The sequence below is a fragment of the Carettochelys insculpta genome, chromosome 2, assembly GCF_033958435.1.
Source record: "Carettochelys insculpta isolate YL-2023 chromosome 2, ASM3395843v1, whole genome shotgun sequence".
Lineage (NCBI taxonomy): Eukaryota > Metazoa > Chordata > Testudines > Carettochelyidae > Carettochelys > Carettochelys insculpta.
The window spans coordinates 115,294,889-115,311,594 of record NC_134138.1 but is presented as its reverse complement, the minus strand read 5'-3'; the positions used below and the strand labels follow the sequence as shown (position 1 = coordinate 115,311,594).

The following is a 16,706-nucleotide window of genomic DNA, read 5'->3' as shown; positions in this document are numbered from 1 at the left end:
CTCACTAAGGAGTTTGAGAGTAGAAGGATCCAATCAGGGCTGCCACTATTGCCAGATTCATAATATTTGATTTGGTGTTTTAAAAAAAAAAAGCACCAGCTAATGGAGTTAGGTGGTACAGGTCAAATGCTGAGATTTGGTTTCTTTGAAAAGTTTAAGTCCTGTGTACGCAGGGCAATAGCTATTGCAAGCGGATTAGCCTAAACCACAAAAAGGCATTTTTAGCTCAGCATAGTAGCGTCCACACGGAGAGCTAGCAGAGTAGTTACTAGTGCAGCCAGTCACATTCCCAGACTAGGGCACGTTCCAGTACTTCTGGGAATGGCAGGACGGGACAGAGCCCCACAAATCCGCCAATTATCTACTTTCCATCCGTGGATGTGGACGGTTAGTGCAGTGGCAGCCAGGGCTCTATGAACGGGTCCCTCTCGCGGGGGACGAGGGGGTGAACTGCCCCCCCCCCAGTGCCATGACCTCGCCCAGACAGCGCCTTGCGCATCACCCCAGAGGAGGCCAAACGGCCGGCGCTTCTCAGTGGGGCAGCACCCAGCACTGGACACACGTGGGCTCCCAGGCCGGGGCCGGGCTGGCGGCTCTGCAACACGAGCCCTGGCCTGCCCCGCGGCCACCCCGCTGCAGCCCCACACCCGCTGGGCGGGCGCTCTCCCGCCAGCGCCCGCTGCAGAGGGGGCGCGGGAGGAGCCCCGGGGCTGCTGGGAACCACGGGGCCGAACCTGGCGACGCTGGAGATGATGCGCTAGTGCGAGCCCGGCGGTGCAGCTCCTCAGCCCCGCCCCGCAGCGCCGCTGGCCCGCCCGGCGGCGGAGAAAAGCGGGCCCAGCGCCAGGCCTCTCGCCGCGGAAGTGGCCGCCCGCCCGCCAGCAGCGCGGAGAGCCCCGCCCCCCACTCCGCTATGGCTGCCCGGCTGCTCTGGCGACTGCCCCGGCCCCGGCCCCGGCCCCGGCCCCGGCCTAGCAGCTCCGGCCCGGCCCCGCCGCGGCTGCCCGGGTCGCTGCTGCGCTCGGGCGGCTTCGTGGGAGGCCGCTGGGTGGAGGCGGCCGCCGCCTTCCCAGTGCTAGACCCGGCCAGCGGCGCCGAGCTGGGGCGGGTGGCGGACTGCGGGGTGGCCGAGGCCCGGGCCGCGGTGAGGGCTGCTTGGGAGGCTTGTCCCGCCTGGAGCGCGGCCCCCGCCAAGGTGAGGGGAGCGCGGGGGAGTCCGGCCTCGGGAGGCGCAGCGGCAATTCCGCTGCGGGCACGTCCCGCTGGGTGGGGGTGGGGGACGACCCCGGGGCCTCGGCCGGGCCTTGGCGGAGTGTCATATAACTCGCCAGGTGCCGGGGCTCGCCCGCCCTTGGGATTGGGTGACCATGGGAGGGGCTGGTCTCCCATGTCAGCGCTCCTAGTCGAGGGGGGCTGCCCCAGGGTGAGGCTGTGGGGATGGGGTCTCTGCAGCCTCCCCGAGGGCAGGACATGGGGGAGCTCCTTGGCAGTGTAAGCGGCAGCCCTGAGACACCAGGTGTGGGGGACAGGAGTCCTGCAAAGTACAGGACAATTTGCCCATTGTCTTAAAGTTGGGACACCTGTGAGTCTGTTTAATTAAGGGACTGTCCTGGTAAAAACAGAAGGGATAGTAACATGGGTTTTGATTGGTGGTGCACGTCGTTGCATGCCTAGGTGCATAACAACAAAATTTATTCTGTCCATGGATGGAAAAAAATAGATGGAACCCTGTCCAGGGCTCTGACGTAAAGTGCCAACTGGTTTTAGCCTTGTGTTTGGAAAATTGTTCCCTGAGGTCTTGCTGACGTAACAGGAAGGGTAGTCTCTTCAGCTTGGATACCTTCAGTTATTTATTGTACACCCCAGTTTACCAAAAAGAACCAAGTACTATAAACCCTCGAGATACCTAGAGGTTGTGTTTCTGTAACCCCTGTCTAACTCAAATTTTCATACTAATGGAGGGGGGCTGGTTAGTTCCCTGGCTCCCAGAGTGGTGGGGAGCTGGGAACCCTGGGGGCAGCCTGGTTCCTGTCTCCCCCTGCTGTGTGTGGGACCCAGGAAACTGACCAGCTATGAGCTCCCAGCTCCCCTCCCATTGCAGAGCTGGGAAACTGACCAGGACAGCAGTTTCCTGGCTCCAGCTGGTGGGCGTGAGGAGGGGGCTGGGAACCAGGGGCAGCCTGGCACAGGGCTCCTCCACTTTTTGGAGCCAGGAAACTGACCTGCCCTGTATGGTTTCCTGGCCCTGCAAGGAGAGGGGAGCCAGGAGATGGGTTGCCCCTGGTTCCCAGCTCTCTGCCACTCTGGGGACTGGGAAACCAACTGTTCCTGTCAGGGATGGCAGCCTGACTCTTGGCTGCCGCCCCTGATTGAAGCAATTTCCCACCTGTTACAGGAATGACAGTGGTGTTAACCCAAGGCATGCACAACTTGTTTGCGCGTATCTTGAGAGTCTACTGCATTGACTAGCATTGAGGGTGAGAGGGAACACTGGTTCTGACCAGCACCTCTAGGCTAGTGGTTTTCAACCAGTGTGCTGCACCACACTGGTGTGCCCTGAGAACTGTCCAAGTGTGCTGTGAAATTTTATCTGTTTCCCCTTGCTGTGTCTTTGCAGAGCTGCAGCCAGGGGAAATTCTGACCCTGCAGGAGCCCGCTTCACACCAGGGCACAGTTGAAATGCTGCTTCCCAGCTAAATGGGCTGGCAGGGAGTCACCTCTCGCTCCCTGCTGTGGCAGATGGGGACGGAGGGAGGGCAGGAACCTGTTGGAGCTGGGATGCAGTTTAAATGCTAGGTTCCGGCTCCATTGAGCTGGCAGGTAGGGGAGCCTGCTCTCTGGACCTGCCTCCCCAGCCCATGAGTAACTGAACATTTCAGCAGTTATTCCATTACTCAACATCCCATTTGATCCTTGCTTAGCTTGTTACATGCACTATGTTTTAAACCTCTCTAGGACTGTAACTGTCGTAAATTTGACATTTATGAGAAATAGATTCAGCTGAAAAAGTGGGTGTACCATGGAATTGTTTGTCTCATTGAAGTGTGCTGTGTTACTGAAAAGATTGGGAACCGCTGGTCTAGGCTCTGCTAGTAAGCAGTCTGTCACTACTGTGACCCAAAAGGAGGGCTAGTGGAGCACATAGGTGGTACTCTGAATTTAAAAGCTGACTCGAAGGCCACAAGTCACCTCAACATTCATGGTATCCATCATGCTAGCCATTAGGCACATGTAACTATTTGGGTGACTAGTTGGTTTGAACAATAAGTATATGTTCATAATAATGTGGCTAGTTTGCTATAGCCGTAGCAACTATAATGACGACTGTTTCAGAACTTGTTGGACACTGCAACCTTACACATATCTTACAACCTGGTTCTCAGCCAGGAGTATACAGTAAACTCTTTCATATCCAGCAGCCCCGGACTGGGAGGTTGCCAGATATCCAGATATTCTAGATAATAGAGAGGTATACCTAGCAATGCATAACACTAAAGAAAAACAAGATTAGATATTATGAAACAAGCAAAAATTCATGCAGACTACTTCAATTGCCAGCAGTGGTATTGTATGCTGTAAACTTATTTGCCCAGTTTCAGTACAGGCTACATAAAAAGTACTAGCGAAGTCAATACCGACTAAAATGTCATCCATTGACTTATTTATACTGCTCTATAAAATATGCACTGTAAATGTCATGACAGTAGTTATATTCCAATTGATTTATTTTATAATTTTATGGTAAAATTGAGAAAATAAGCAATTTTCAGTTATTTTACTTGTATTTTTATATCTGATTTCATGAACAAGTAGTTTTTAAATGTGGTGAAACTTGGGGTACACAAGACAAATCAGACCTCTGAAAGGGGGACTAATACTCTGGAAAGGGTGAGAGCCACTGCCTTAGAAAAAGTGATTTTTTTTTTCTTTTTTTAAAAAAGGCATGTCATCCTTTTCTCATTAACTATTTATAAGCAAGTAGTTCTTTACATCTAAACAAGCCTGTGAAACTGAATTCCACATGATATTGCTGCCAAGAGCTCGTACATACACACATTAAAAATGTAAACATTTGTGCCGGATGTTATAATCTATCAACTACCTTGGGGATGAAGCTTCCACTCTGGAAAGATTTTCCTCTGAAAAGCACCGGTTGCTGGCAGAGACAAGTTACCCAGTTAGAAGGACTGTTGTCTTTACTGGCATCATTAGCCCTCCAATACAATTTTGTATTCATGTCATCCTTATTCATCTATCTCTTTTTCTTTTTGAACAGCATACATTCATGTATACATAAAGTATGACATTGAACCTATGCTGAATCATTCTCATCTTGGTTTAAAACGACGGCAGCTGTGCTTTAAACTATTTGTTTTTCCATGCCCAGGAGAGAAGTGCATTACTTCGCAAATGGTACAGTTTGATGATGGAGAATAAAGATGACCTTGCTAAGATAATTACAGCAGAGAATGTGAGTTTAACAATAAAAATATACTAATTTCAGCATCTTTCAGGCCTCTTTGCCAACAAATGTCTGCTTTGGCAACAAAGAGCCTTATTCCGAGTGGTGATGTGTACCCACAACTCCCAGGCCTTAAGCACAAAAGACTCATTAGCAGAGCCTTCCCTGTAGAATTTACCATGTGGCCCCTGTTGAAGTAATGTAAAGACTCCTATAAATCCTTACCCTAGACTCTGTCCAAAGTGCACATAACCTGGAATCAAAGTGCCTTTTATGGTGCATAGTACAATGGCCAGGGGCTTCTAGGTGCCATGGTAAATGCAAATAATGATGAGTAAAATTAATTACCTAAGTGACTCATTTCAGTCACCTTTGGCCTTTAAAATATTTCTTCATTGTGATTTAATCAAAGGGGAAGCCTCTGAAAGAGGCACAAGGTGAAATTCTATATTCTGCCTCCTTCCTGGACTGGTTTGCAGAAGAAGGTCGTCGCATTTATGGTGACATCATTCCACCTCCTGTGAAAGATAAAAGGTTCTTGGTGCTGAAACAGCCTGTTGGAGTGGCAGCCATTATAACCCCTGTAAGTGCAACTGGATCTATTAGATTGATTAAGGACTAATTTAGGGCTTTTGGCTGAGCTCTGAGAATGGGGTAGCATATATCACCACTGCCCAGGAGAAACCCCCCTGAATCTTCTCTGCCCCCACCCTCAAACAAAATGTGCTCCGCGCTGATTTGTTCTGGGTGGGCTATATAGCCTCTAGATAAGGTATGAGAAAGTTGCAGCATTGGTCTGAATGTGTTTTGATATTGAATTAAATATTGCAAGAAAAAACAGTGATTCTTTATGCTGAAAACACTTGTCATATTTTTGGTTTTCGTGTTCTTAGTGGTACAGATTTGTGTCCTCATATCTTTTTTTTTTTTTTTTCCTCCACCTATCCTCTGCAGTAGGTACTCCCCAGAAAGATTGAAGTGTTTGGGTTAATACAGGCAGTAGCTGTTTTTCCACTGATGTAGATGTCACTTTACCATTTAATTAGTAGAATTTTAAAAGCACAAAATAATGGGTAGTGGCATTATAGACAGTCTTTTATGTGCTGCCTCTTCTTCCCTTTCCAATTTTTGAGAAGCATTTATTGTGAAAGTAAAGCAAACTCTCATTCTTACCAACACTAGTTGTGGTTCTCCCTTGAAGCTACAAGAATAGCCAGCTATTTGGTCAGAGAGGGAAATTATGCTACTTTTCTGATTTTTCATTGTCTGTGTCTCTCCCCAAGTGGAATTTCCCCAGTGCTATGATAACACGGAAGGTTGGTGCAGCTCTGGCGGCAGGCTGTACTGTGGTGGTGAAGCCCGCGGAAGGCACACCATTTTCAGCGTTAGCACTTGCTGAGGTGAGCTCTTATGCTGATACGGTCCATTGCCAATGTAATATCTTACAGTAGCAATCAAAACCGGATGTGAGATGGTGTTCAAACGTAACTCTTGGACCCATTCTGTCACAGAGAGTACAAATGTACTGTGTTAAGCTGCTTGTTCAGATTGAACACTGACTTTTAAAATAAATAAAATCACTGGAATATATTATGACAACATTAGGACTATTTTCCAAGATTGGACTAGCTATTTAAGTGCTTTGCAAAAGACAGCTTTAACTTTAAATATTTTTTGCTTTAGTTGATGTGGACAACAGCCTATTTGTGTGTAAACAGCAATGCCAACATGTTATGTTTATGAAGCCCAATATTGAAGCACCCTCATCTCTCACTGACACAATATTTATCTTCAGAGCAAATATTATAAATATATGCTCATATGAAAAACATTATCTGTAATCCTGTAAAAAGTATGTTATTTTCTAATTGCATATGCACTCTTTCTCTTTGCAGCTTGCAAACCAGGCTGGGATTCCGGCAGGAGTATATAATGTTGTCCCCTCCTCCCGAGAACAAACCCCAGCTGTCGGGGAGGCTCTGTGCACTGATCCTTTAGTAGCAAAAATTTCTTTTACTGGCTCCACTGCTACTGGAAAGGTGTGTAAGACAGGGAACATTTGAAAAACAAGGGAAGTGTTCTGAGGAGAGAAGGGTATATACATTACACCTGTACATAACTTTTTTTTTTTTTTGGTGGGGTTCTTCCCCACACTGTAACACATTTTCTTTCTGTCTGGCAGCTGAGGGCTTCACACAGCTTCCTGAATGTGTTATGTTCTGTTTTTTTTTTTTTTGAATTGCCATCCATGTAATGTGCTAATTGATAGAGCAGTAGTAATGTGCATCATTTGTGTTTGTAATTTGATGAAGAGCAGTTACTTAGTTATTTTTGGAGCTGAACTTTCCTGTTTCAAGTTATGTGATGACCGTGCTCGAAAGGGAAGAGTTCACAGTGTGCTGCTCAGTCATGAAATGCGTTACTGAAAGAGGGTTACAGAAGGGTTAATAAAGTGAAATCTTTACGTAAGGCAGAGTCTACTCCCCTTGTTTGGGAAGTAGTCTCATGGAAATCAGTAGGACTATTTGAGGAATAAGATACTACAGTGAGGGTAGAATCTTTCCTTTAAGGAGGAAGTGAATTTTCTAGAATGGTCTCAGGAGGAGTGGGAGGACAGCAAGCAGATGAAAATATAAGACGGCTAGCAGGAGAAAAATCTGAACAGCAATTTCTGTTGTATTGTGAAAGAGTCTGGCAAGGGAAACTGGAAACAGCTCTTCCCTGAGTTCTAGTTAAATAAGGCTGGACAAAATAATTGGGTGAAATTGTGGCCCTATTAATGTCAGTGTGAGCTTTTTCCCTGGAGAAATGTAGAAGGGGTTGCCTGCATTCACAAGGGAATAGAAAAGATTGACTCTGTGCGGATACAAAATTTGCGTCTGCAAAAATGACCAGATGCAGATATCCACGGATTTACAGGACTCCACTTGTAGGTTCATTATGGGAGTTCATCACCTGCCAAAGTTACTCTCTCTGCCTCTAAATTCTGATTCTTCAGTTAACTGATTAGTTATGTACTTCCATGACTGCTGTATACTTGTAGATATTGCTGCACCATGCTGCTGGTTCTGTGAAGAGGGTTTCCATGGAGCTTGGAGGCCATGCTCCATTTATAGTGTTTGATAGTGCTGATGTGGACCGAGCTGTTGCAGGAGCTGTAGCTTCTAAATACAGAAACTCTGGACAGGTGAGATGACTTATTTTTCTACCTTGCCTATTCCACATTTTGGAGCATAAAAGAGCCATATTTTTTGTGATTAGGCTGGTTTTGCCTAGCTTTATTTGCTTGTAGAAGAAAAAATAATGGATTTGCAGCCTTGGATGCTGAAGTCCCCTAGCCACTGAACAGACAAAGCATAGGTATCAGGTATCAACACGATCACGGCAATGCATTTGTTAGTACCTGTAGTATTGAGAAAGCGAGTCTGCATTGCCAGTTCAGTGGCCTCTTTGCAGTTAGATGTTTTTGTCACATCCACATTTCACAACCAAGAAACTAATGTGAATTTCCAAAAAATGGGAACTGAGCTAAGACAGGTCTCATTTCAGGCCATTGAAGCAGACACTAGAAAGTATATTCTGTTCTGTCTTAAGTTAGCAGTTAACAGATTTTGGGCAACCAAACTTGTGTGTAAGGATGTGCACTTAACCTGTGTTCTTTGTGCCCCTAATCTTGTATCCCTTGTTGCCCCAGGATAGCCTTTGGAGCTAGTGGTAGTTGAGGATGTCCAAGGAAAGCAGAAGTCATTTTTAGTAGAGACACTTCCCCATAGCCTTTTTTTTTCTGGAGCCAATAATTTCCAAGAAAAGGAGGAAAGGATGACTAACAGCACATGGGGAAAGAGGTGGGGGTTTTTTTTGTTTTTTTTTTTTAAAAATCTCATTCTCTGTCCCCCAACATTATTTGTGCACATATGTTCAGGCTAAGTTTTTTATAAGTGGTACAAACAATTTAAGATAGAGAGATGGAAATAATTCCTCCTTTACTTGTCAAGATTGAGTGTTTCTCCCTAGACAGAGTTACTACCATTAACACCTAAAAGAGAGTGTATAAAATTGTTGCACGATTTTTAGGGGGGAAAAAAAACCTTGCACTTGCTCTGTCGCTTTAAGTGTTAGTATTAGGAAAACCAGTGAATGGTATTCTGTTCCCAGGCTTATCCTGATGAGCCACATGTAACCCAAGGTTGACCGGTTGAAGAAGGCACCTGACTGATAGTCTGTTAGTCTATAAGGTGCCACAGGACCCTTCGTTGCTGCTACAGATCCAGACTAACACGGCTACCCCTCTGATACCTGACTGATATAGTCGTTGTCCTTGCAGAAAAAGCAAGTTTCAGGTGGAATGTGAAAGGGATCTGATTAGTATGAAGTAATCTCACAAATCAGACTTTGGAGACAGCATAGAGGAAAATGTAAGCACTGGTCTGAGAGAAGGAGATGAATACAGTAATGAGACTGGAATTTTTGGTATTGAAAAATGTTGAATTTGGGGCCTAACAACATGAAACAAAGCCCAGGATATAAACCAAGACAGAGCCAAATAGGTTCTTGTATGCAAGGGTAAGGAATTTAGACTTGATGTAGAAAGCTACCAAAGGATTCAAAGGCAGATAATGCAGTCTGACTTGCAAGAGAGAATTATTTTAGTATTTAATGTGTTGGAGAACATCAAGTAATAAGAGATTGTAGTAGTCAAGGCAGGAGGAGTGGAGGAGGTTGTGGACAGAACAAAGGGTCAGTGTGAGCACACGTTCTTCTCCCAACATACAAATCCAACCTATAGAATCTAGGCTCATTTTGTTTGTGTGGGATTTAGTTGTTTTAACAAAGAGAAAAATAAGGAGAACAGAAATATTAGCTCTTATCTTCATCTTAGGTGCTGAGTCTGCTACTCAGCCCACATCCTATAGCCTTTGATTAGACGATAACTCCCATTTCCCTTATATTCTAGAGGATACAGATGTCAGGGAATCAGCAGATCCACTTAATCCTTTCCTAGCAGGAACCACACCTGCTAATAGTGTTGGTGTTGCAGAGAAACACTTCCAATTTGTTAGTGTTTGATTTTTTTCAGAGTATTGTAATGAAAGAAGCACTAACCTTGGAAATGGGTCTATGTTGGGAGTAGAGGAGGAATGGAAGAAATTGTGATGGTCAGCAATTACTGTTCTGTGAAAAGTGGAGGAGAACACTAAGCTTTGTGTTTTGGTATTCTTTCATGTTTGTTTTCAGACCTGTGTTTGCACAAACCGATTTTTGGTGCAAAGAAAGATCCATGATGCATTTGTGGAAAAATTTGCTAAAGCCATTGAGAGCGAGCTACATGTAGGAAATGGATTTGATGAAGAAACTACCCAAGGGCCATTAATTAATGAAAAAGCAGTGGAAAAGGTAAATGTAAATCAAAGTAAACTGATTTCACTTGAAATTTCAATTTATATTTTTATGAAGTATTAAACATTTATACCCAGTTTTGCCTAGTAACCTGGTTTGTAAAACTGTATTTGCCCTTCCACCTGATATGGTCCCTCACAATATGTGCTGTTTTCTCATGCTATATAATCTGTTCCACCTTGCATTTTGCTGTGATGCTTGGAGTATCTTTCCAAAACCTCAAAAAGAGCTCTGTGGGGCTCAAAAACTTGTCTGTCTCACCAACAAAAGATATTACCCCACCCACTTTGTCTCTATATTTGCAGGAAGTATTCTGTCTTCAAAGCTTACAAGGATGTGAATAGGAGTAATTGTAGCTATCATTGCCACATTAAACTAGGAAAAGAGAAGGAATAATCTACGGCAAGGGTCTGCAACCAAAATAGTGAGAAGAGAAATTTTTTTCAAATTTGGTTACAAAATCAATACTTCAAGAGCTGCAGAGCTTGTGAATACGAGACAGTCCTTAATAAATAAAATCAAACTGTACATTTTGTAACTCCTGTTTTAAGAACAGAGCACACACAATACTTTGTAATGTGATACATGTTTACTGCAGAATATTCACAAACTTTTTACATATTCATATGTACTGACAGTGGTGCTCTGCATGCGTATCCTGCAGGCACTCCCAGAGCGAGGGTCTCTGCTCCATACGCTCCCCCTGCTGGGTGGCCTAACAGACAATAGCTGCTTTGCTGAACCAGCATGCACTGTGCCCAGAGCAGGGTGGGGACAGGCTGCTGCTGCATGTCCAGAGAGCCCAGGGCTAAAGCAGAGTGATAGAGACGCTGCTAGTCTGGCTTGCATGGAGGGATGAGGGGTTAGCACACAGCTGCTGAGGACAGAGCAGCACAGCTAAGGGGTGGGGGATTCAGGAGCAGCCCAGCTTGGGGGGCAAGAAAAGAAACCAGAGAAGGTGGGGGAAGAGACACCCAAACTGCTCCGTACCTGTCTTGAGCTGGACCCCGCTCACCACAGCCCCTGTACGATGCTCTGCTTGAGCCCCGAAATAGGGTCAGCCCCCACGAGCACCATCACCACCCTGCTCAGTCCAGCACTGACCAGCCCCACCTCCTACTCATCTCTGATCTGGCCACATGTGAGAGTGGGAGGAGAGAGAATTGAGCGTGGGCCAGACTGGCAATAGCTGCTTTTGTTTCAGCAGCAGCAGGGCAGGTTCATTACAACATCCAGAGCCGCGGAGGAACTGGTGTCCAGAGCCGCTGGATGACTCCTTAAAGAGCTGCAGGTTGCCAACTCCTGAGCAAGCGTTTCTCCCTAATTCTGTTCTGATTGGTATTCTTCTGGAGAACATTTGTAAAACTTCAGCAGCCTCTGAGAGTTGTATTGGGAGTATTTATGCCTCTAAGTACCATGGTAGAGTTCTTGATTTGAACAGTGTGTATATCAAAACCAAACAGGAAAAAGTTAAGGCTAAAACTATCTGGTGCCCTGAATGTGGTGGGTGACTTTCAATTGTGTTTTGCATTTGTATGCTTGAGATCTGTGCTCAGCAGCTTTTAGCACCTCGTGGCACACTTGTCAGCACTCATTATAATTTCACAGCACACCCAATATATATAACCCAATGCCCTCACCCTTGCCCAAGAGCCAGGCACCCTCAGTTCTCCACTATAACCAAATCCCCCCACCCATCCCCCAGAGCCAGGCAGCACCTCCCCGCCATGCTCTAATTCGATGCTGGTGACTCACCAGAGCTGCCACTGCCACTGCCATGCATTTTTCCCACCAAGCATCGGGACGCATGCACAGAGTGGCAGGTGGCACTCCCAGCGTGCAGTTCTGAGGCATGCTAAGCTCTGCTTCGCAGCACAGCGGTGTGCTGACACACTGGTTGAGGAGGACTGTTTTAGGTATTTCTTTATAAAGAAAGGTGCAGTCTCATTTATGTAAGTAGTTTATATATATTCTGATTCTTCATGTTTATTATGGAAAATGAAGCGTGGTATTTATATATTAATGATGAATTTTTATTCGTAATTTGCATTAAGATGCCATAGCCCACTAGTGCCTATTTGCCTCTTTAGGTGTCTAACCAGCTTTAGAAATCTGGCCCCATCACTCCTAAAATTTTTAGAATTATTAAAGTTCACCTTCTCACACCTGCATGGTTTTAAAAATTATTATTGTTCGTAACTTGAAAGAGGAAAATAAGCATCCATACTTTTTCCAGTTCCCAGTTGGTTTCTGAATTTGGATGAACTAATACCACCTGAATGCAAAAGTAAAATTAAAGCAAACAATTTTCTGCATGCCAGAAACTGGGAGATTGGTACTAGGGAAAATACCAATACCACCATTCACTATGCTGTAAAGATTGAAAATAATGAAGATACTTAATTCACCGTTTGACACTGTGACATATTTATAAAGCTTGAATTAACCTTAACAGTTAAAGATTCTCTCCCCCTAATCATGTTTAAAGTAGCATTCTCTAACTTGTAAAGATTTGGAGAGGAATTGCTGATCTAATGTGGGTGTTTTAATTCATTTATTGAAATTGTAGTAAGTTTAGGCCTTACTGTATGTTACCAGAAATTTAATCTTAAGGCCTTATATGTAAAAATAAAAATGTTTTTAATTTAAAATGCTTTTTTTAAAAAAAAAATTAAATTTAAAAAAAAAATTATCGCCCTGGATTGGGGTCATAGTTGTTAATTTAATGTGCTTTCTGTCCACGTTAGAATATAGATGAATTTATGATCCTTCCAATACCATTTTGAAGATTTTCTACAGAGACAGATAGTTTTCTTCTGTCCATAAGTTACCACTACATGGTCTTTTTGTATCTCTCTGTGAGGACGCTGATCATGACTGTGTGGCCCTGATCCTGCTAAGACTTAATCATGTACTTAACTTTCCATACTGTCAGTACAGCCCTTGACTTCAGAACTACCAAGCATTCATAATTTTAAGCTTGCATGTAAATCTTTTTACTGAATTTTATACCTGCCTTTAAAGTTACAGTGGTCTGTAAATCCAAAATTCAGGTGACAACAGAAGGAGAGATCAAAAAGGGAGGTTTTAAGAAGTGTCTGAGCTCTCTAAGGAGAATGGCGAATAAACCCCTTTTGTCTAGTCCCTTGTTTAATTCTGGGGAGTCTTATTGTGTGTCCAGGGAAAACTACACCTTTCCTGAAGATGCTTGCTTGAGTATCTTTTATTTTGCTCTTATCAGGTGGAAAGACACATTAGTGATGCAGTTTCTAAAGGAGCATCCATCCTGACAGGAGGGAAACGACATAGCTTTGGAAAGAATTTCTTTGAGCCTACTCTTCTCAGCAATGTCACCACAAAAATGCTTTGCATGCAAGAAGAGACATTTGGTCCTTTAGCACCAGTTATCAAGTAAGATATTCCATTCTTTGGATTAACAGAGACAGAGTTTGGGAAACTGCAGAAAATATTTGTTATGTGAATAGGTATATAATATGCATTTATTATTATTATTATTATTATACTTTTTTGTTTTTTAGGCTTCTTGTGAGATTATGGTTTACACACACACAAGCATAAATAAAATCTCTTCTTTGGATTTTTACTTGTTAAAATTGTACATATCCTTTGACCCATTAATATTTGGTTTTTTTAATTGATATTTTTAAATGGCACTTGCAGTTTAACAAGGGAGGATAACAGAAAATTCATAACCATGAATTTTAATACTTCTTCCAGGGATCTGAAGGCTTTTGCATCTTGTTACTTGACGTACCAGTCCTATGCTTCTGTGATCCAAAATACACTTGGGACAATTGTCCTTCTCTTTGAGGTCCTTTTTTTCCCCATTATGACTGATCATGATAGGATTCAGTGTACAGGAAGATTTATTAATCCTTCCCAGGTGCAGAATCTTGTCACGTAATGTGGATTAAACATGCCATTCATTTTCTTTCTCTAGACAAGTCTTAACACATTTTTCAGTTTAACGTAACTCAGGGGAAATGACAAAAGCACCCGTGCTTGAGACCAAAAATTAAACCATAAACACCGAAAATATGCCATCGAGAACAAACCTACATTCACTCTGTCCCTTTTGCAACCCGGCGACGGCTCAGTATCCAGAGAAGAGGAAGGCTGTCAGGATTACTTTATTTTCTCATGCTGTATTGATTGCAGGTCTCACTGGTATCTGCTTTTTTATTGGCAGGTTTGATACCGAAGCAGAAGCTGTTGCTATAGCAAATTCAGCCAGTGTGGGTTTAGCAGGTATGGTCTTGCTTGGCAGAGATGTCACTGTGCAGCTACACGCTTTGTGATATGAAGAATTAAATTTTGATTACTCCATTTGCTAATAAGTACCTTCCCCAAAATGTTCTGTTGCCATGTCCATTTGATTGTTCTCTTTTAACAGTATATTTTTTCATTCATGGCAGGATATTTCTATTCTCAAGACCCAGCCCAGATTTGGAGAGTTGCAGAGCAGCTGGAGGTTGGAATGGTTGGTGTTAATGAAGGATTACTGTCCTCGGTGGAGTGCCCTTTTGGTGGTGTGAAACAATCTGGCTTGGGACGAGAAGGTTCAAAATATGGTATTGAAGAGTACCTAGAAATAAAGTATGTCTGTTTTGGGGGCTTATAATCATTTGCAAAAATGACAAAGTCCACAAAGGCTGGAAAATAATGACTTGAGTCAAGCAGATTGTCAGTCTGTTTATTTGATTTTTTTTTTTTTTTTTTACCCTCCTCCAGTTCAAGTAATGCTATTACTTGTAGAGAGAGATGTTTCAGGTAGCCCTGTGCTGGCACTTGTAAAACACAATTATTGCGAGTTACATAGATCTAGTTAAGATCCAATTTTTGAATGGCAGTGCCTCAGGTGGGTTGTGGGGTGAGAGGGGAGCGCCGGCATGGAGGAATAAGTTCTGTAATCTGGGTTACCCTATGTGAAGAGGAAGGCTTTAGAGATCTGTGCATAATGAAGATCACAATTTCTGTTCTAGAAGATGCAGAGAACTTTTTTTTTCCCTGTTGTGTCTCTCAATATTCATGCATCTATGTAGGGAGTGTGAAGGCATTGGGGAGGAAAGCCTGTACTTTCTGGTTTTGTGCCAAATAGTATTCACTAATTCAGCTGTATAACTTTCAGATTGTTTACTTTTATTAATCTCTGCAGAAGAATGTGGTGCTTGTGAAGGGGAGGAATTAGTAGTAATGGTTGGAGCCAGGCACCCTTGCAGGCTAGTGCACAGTTGTCAGTATGCATCATTGTAAATTGCAACATCACCTACAGCATATTGCTTCATTGGACCTCAGCAGAGCAAAGTAATCCTAATGTGTGCCTAGGAGTTTAATAGTTGGGGGGAAACAGATACAACCCTGTTTACGTGGTAGCACAGGTTGTAGATGTCCCAATAGACTGTATAGATTGGCTGCACAATGAGTAAGTAGACCTTGGGGAATGTCTAGTGTAGTGTATAGCAGAGAAAGGAGAGGACTGTATGCATGTTAGAGGGACACTCTGCCAGGCTAATGTGGGGAGTGGGAGGAATTATGGAAATGAGCGCCACATGAATATATGTATATCTCCATTCATTTCCCTCTGTAACCCCAAAATGACCTTGCCTGGGAAAGAGAACAAAATAGTCATTTGTCCCCATCTTGCCAACTGACATCTTCTGGGAGTTCTTTCCTCCCCCTCTTCCAAAGAGCCACTTGAGCTTCCTCAGCTACACAGCCTCTTCAGGCCATATTGCTCCCGTGGCTTTGTGTCTTGAATGCTGCCAGGACCTGGATGTGTCTCATGAGCAGATGATTGTTAGGGAGTGGGACTTAAAAATCCCAAACACATCTAACTTACAAGTAATGAGGATAGTGTAGATCTTTAGAGGCAGCCTTTGTATATAATCCCATTACGTGTAGCCCAACTGAAAGCACCAGAAAGGCTACGTCTACACGTGCACCCAACATCGAAATAGCTTATTTCGATGAATAACGTCTACACGTCCTCCAGGGCCGGCAACGTCGATGTTCAACTTCGATGTTGCTCAGCCCAACATCGAAATAGGCACAGCGAGGGAACGTCTACACGTCAAAGTAGCACACATCGAAATAGGGATGCCAGGCACAGCTGCAGACAGGGTCAACGGGCGGACTAGCGCTTCCGGGGCAACAGCTACCCGCTCCCTTAAAGGGCCCCTCCCACATACACTCAGCCTGCACTGCACACGGTCTGAGGAGCCATATAGGCACACAGACCCCGAGCGCTGCAGTCATGGACCCCCAGCAGCAGCAGCAGCAGCAGCAGCTAGAGGTCCACCCAGCCCTCCCGGCAGGAGCAGGGCTTGCTCTGGCTCATGTCATGTTGGGGGCAGCTGAGCACCTTCTTGCCCCAGGGGAGGAGATGCCCCCAGGGCAGCAGGGCTCAGCCCCTACCCCTGCAGCACCCCGCCCCATCCCCCACCTCACACGCCGGCGGCTGTGGAGCTACCCCACCAGCACCGACTGGTGGGAGCGGCTGGTGCTTGGGGAGTGGGACGACGACCACTGGCTCCGGAACTTCGGGATGACCCGACAGACATTCCTGGAGCTGTGCCAGTGGCTCACCCCCGCACTCAGGCACCAGGACGCTGCCATGCGGCGTGCCCTCCCTGTGGAGAAACGGGTCGGCATCGCTGTCTGGAAGCTGGCCACTCCGGACAGCTACCGATCCGTGGGGCAGCAGTTTGGTGTCGGAAAGGCCACCGTCGGGGCTGTCTTCATGGAGGTAAGAGAACCCACAGGGGGAGGCCAGGGCAGGGCAGGGCTGGCCAGGGCAGGGGGGCCAGGGCAGGGCACAGCAGGGCAG

General features: G+C 45.0%; 1 protein-coding gene across 1 annotated transcript; it reads left to right on the top strand.

Moving 5' to 3' along the window:
* Nucleotides 1–699: 699 nt before the first annotated feature.
* Nucleotides 700–14,556, top strand: ALDH5A1 (aldehyde dehydrogenase 5 family member A1). The gene is made up of 10 exons (XM_074987589.1): nt 700–1,195; nt 4,388–4,471; nt 4,875–5,045; nt 5,746–5,862; nt 6,358–6,501; nt 7,506–7,649; nt 9,698–9,856; nt 13,101–13,270; nt 14,070–14,128; nt 14,296–14,556. Exons 1-10 carry the CDS (start codon nt 914–916, stop codon nt 14,499–14,501), a joined length of 1,536 nt encoding a protein of 511 aa, XP_074843690.1. The 5' UTR covers nt 700–913; the 3' UTR covers nt 14,502–14,556.
* The last annotated feature ends 2,150 nt before the right edge of the window (nt 14,557–16,706 follow it).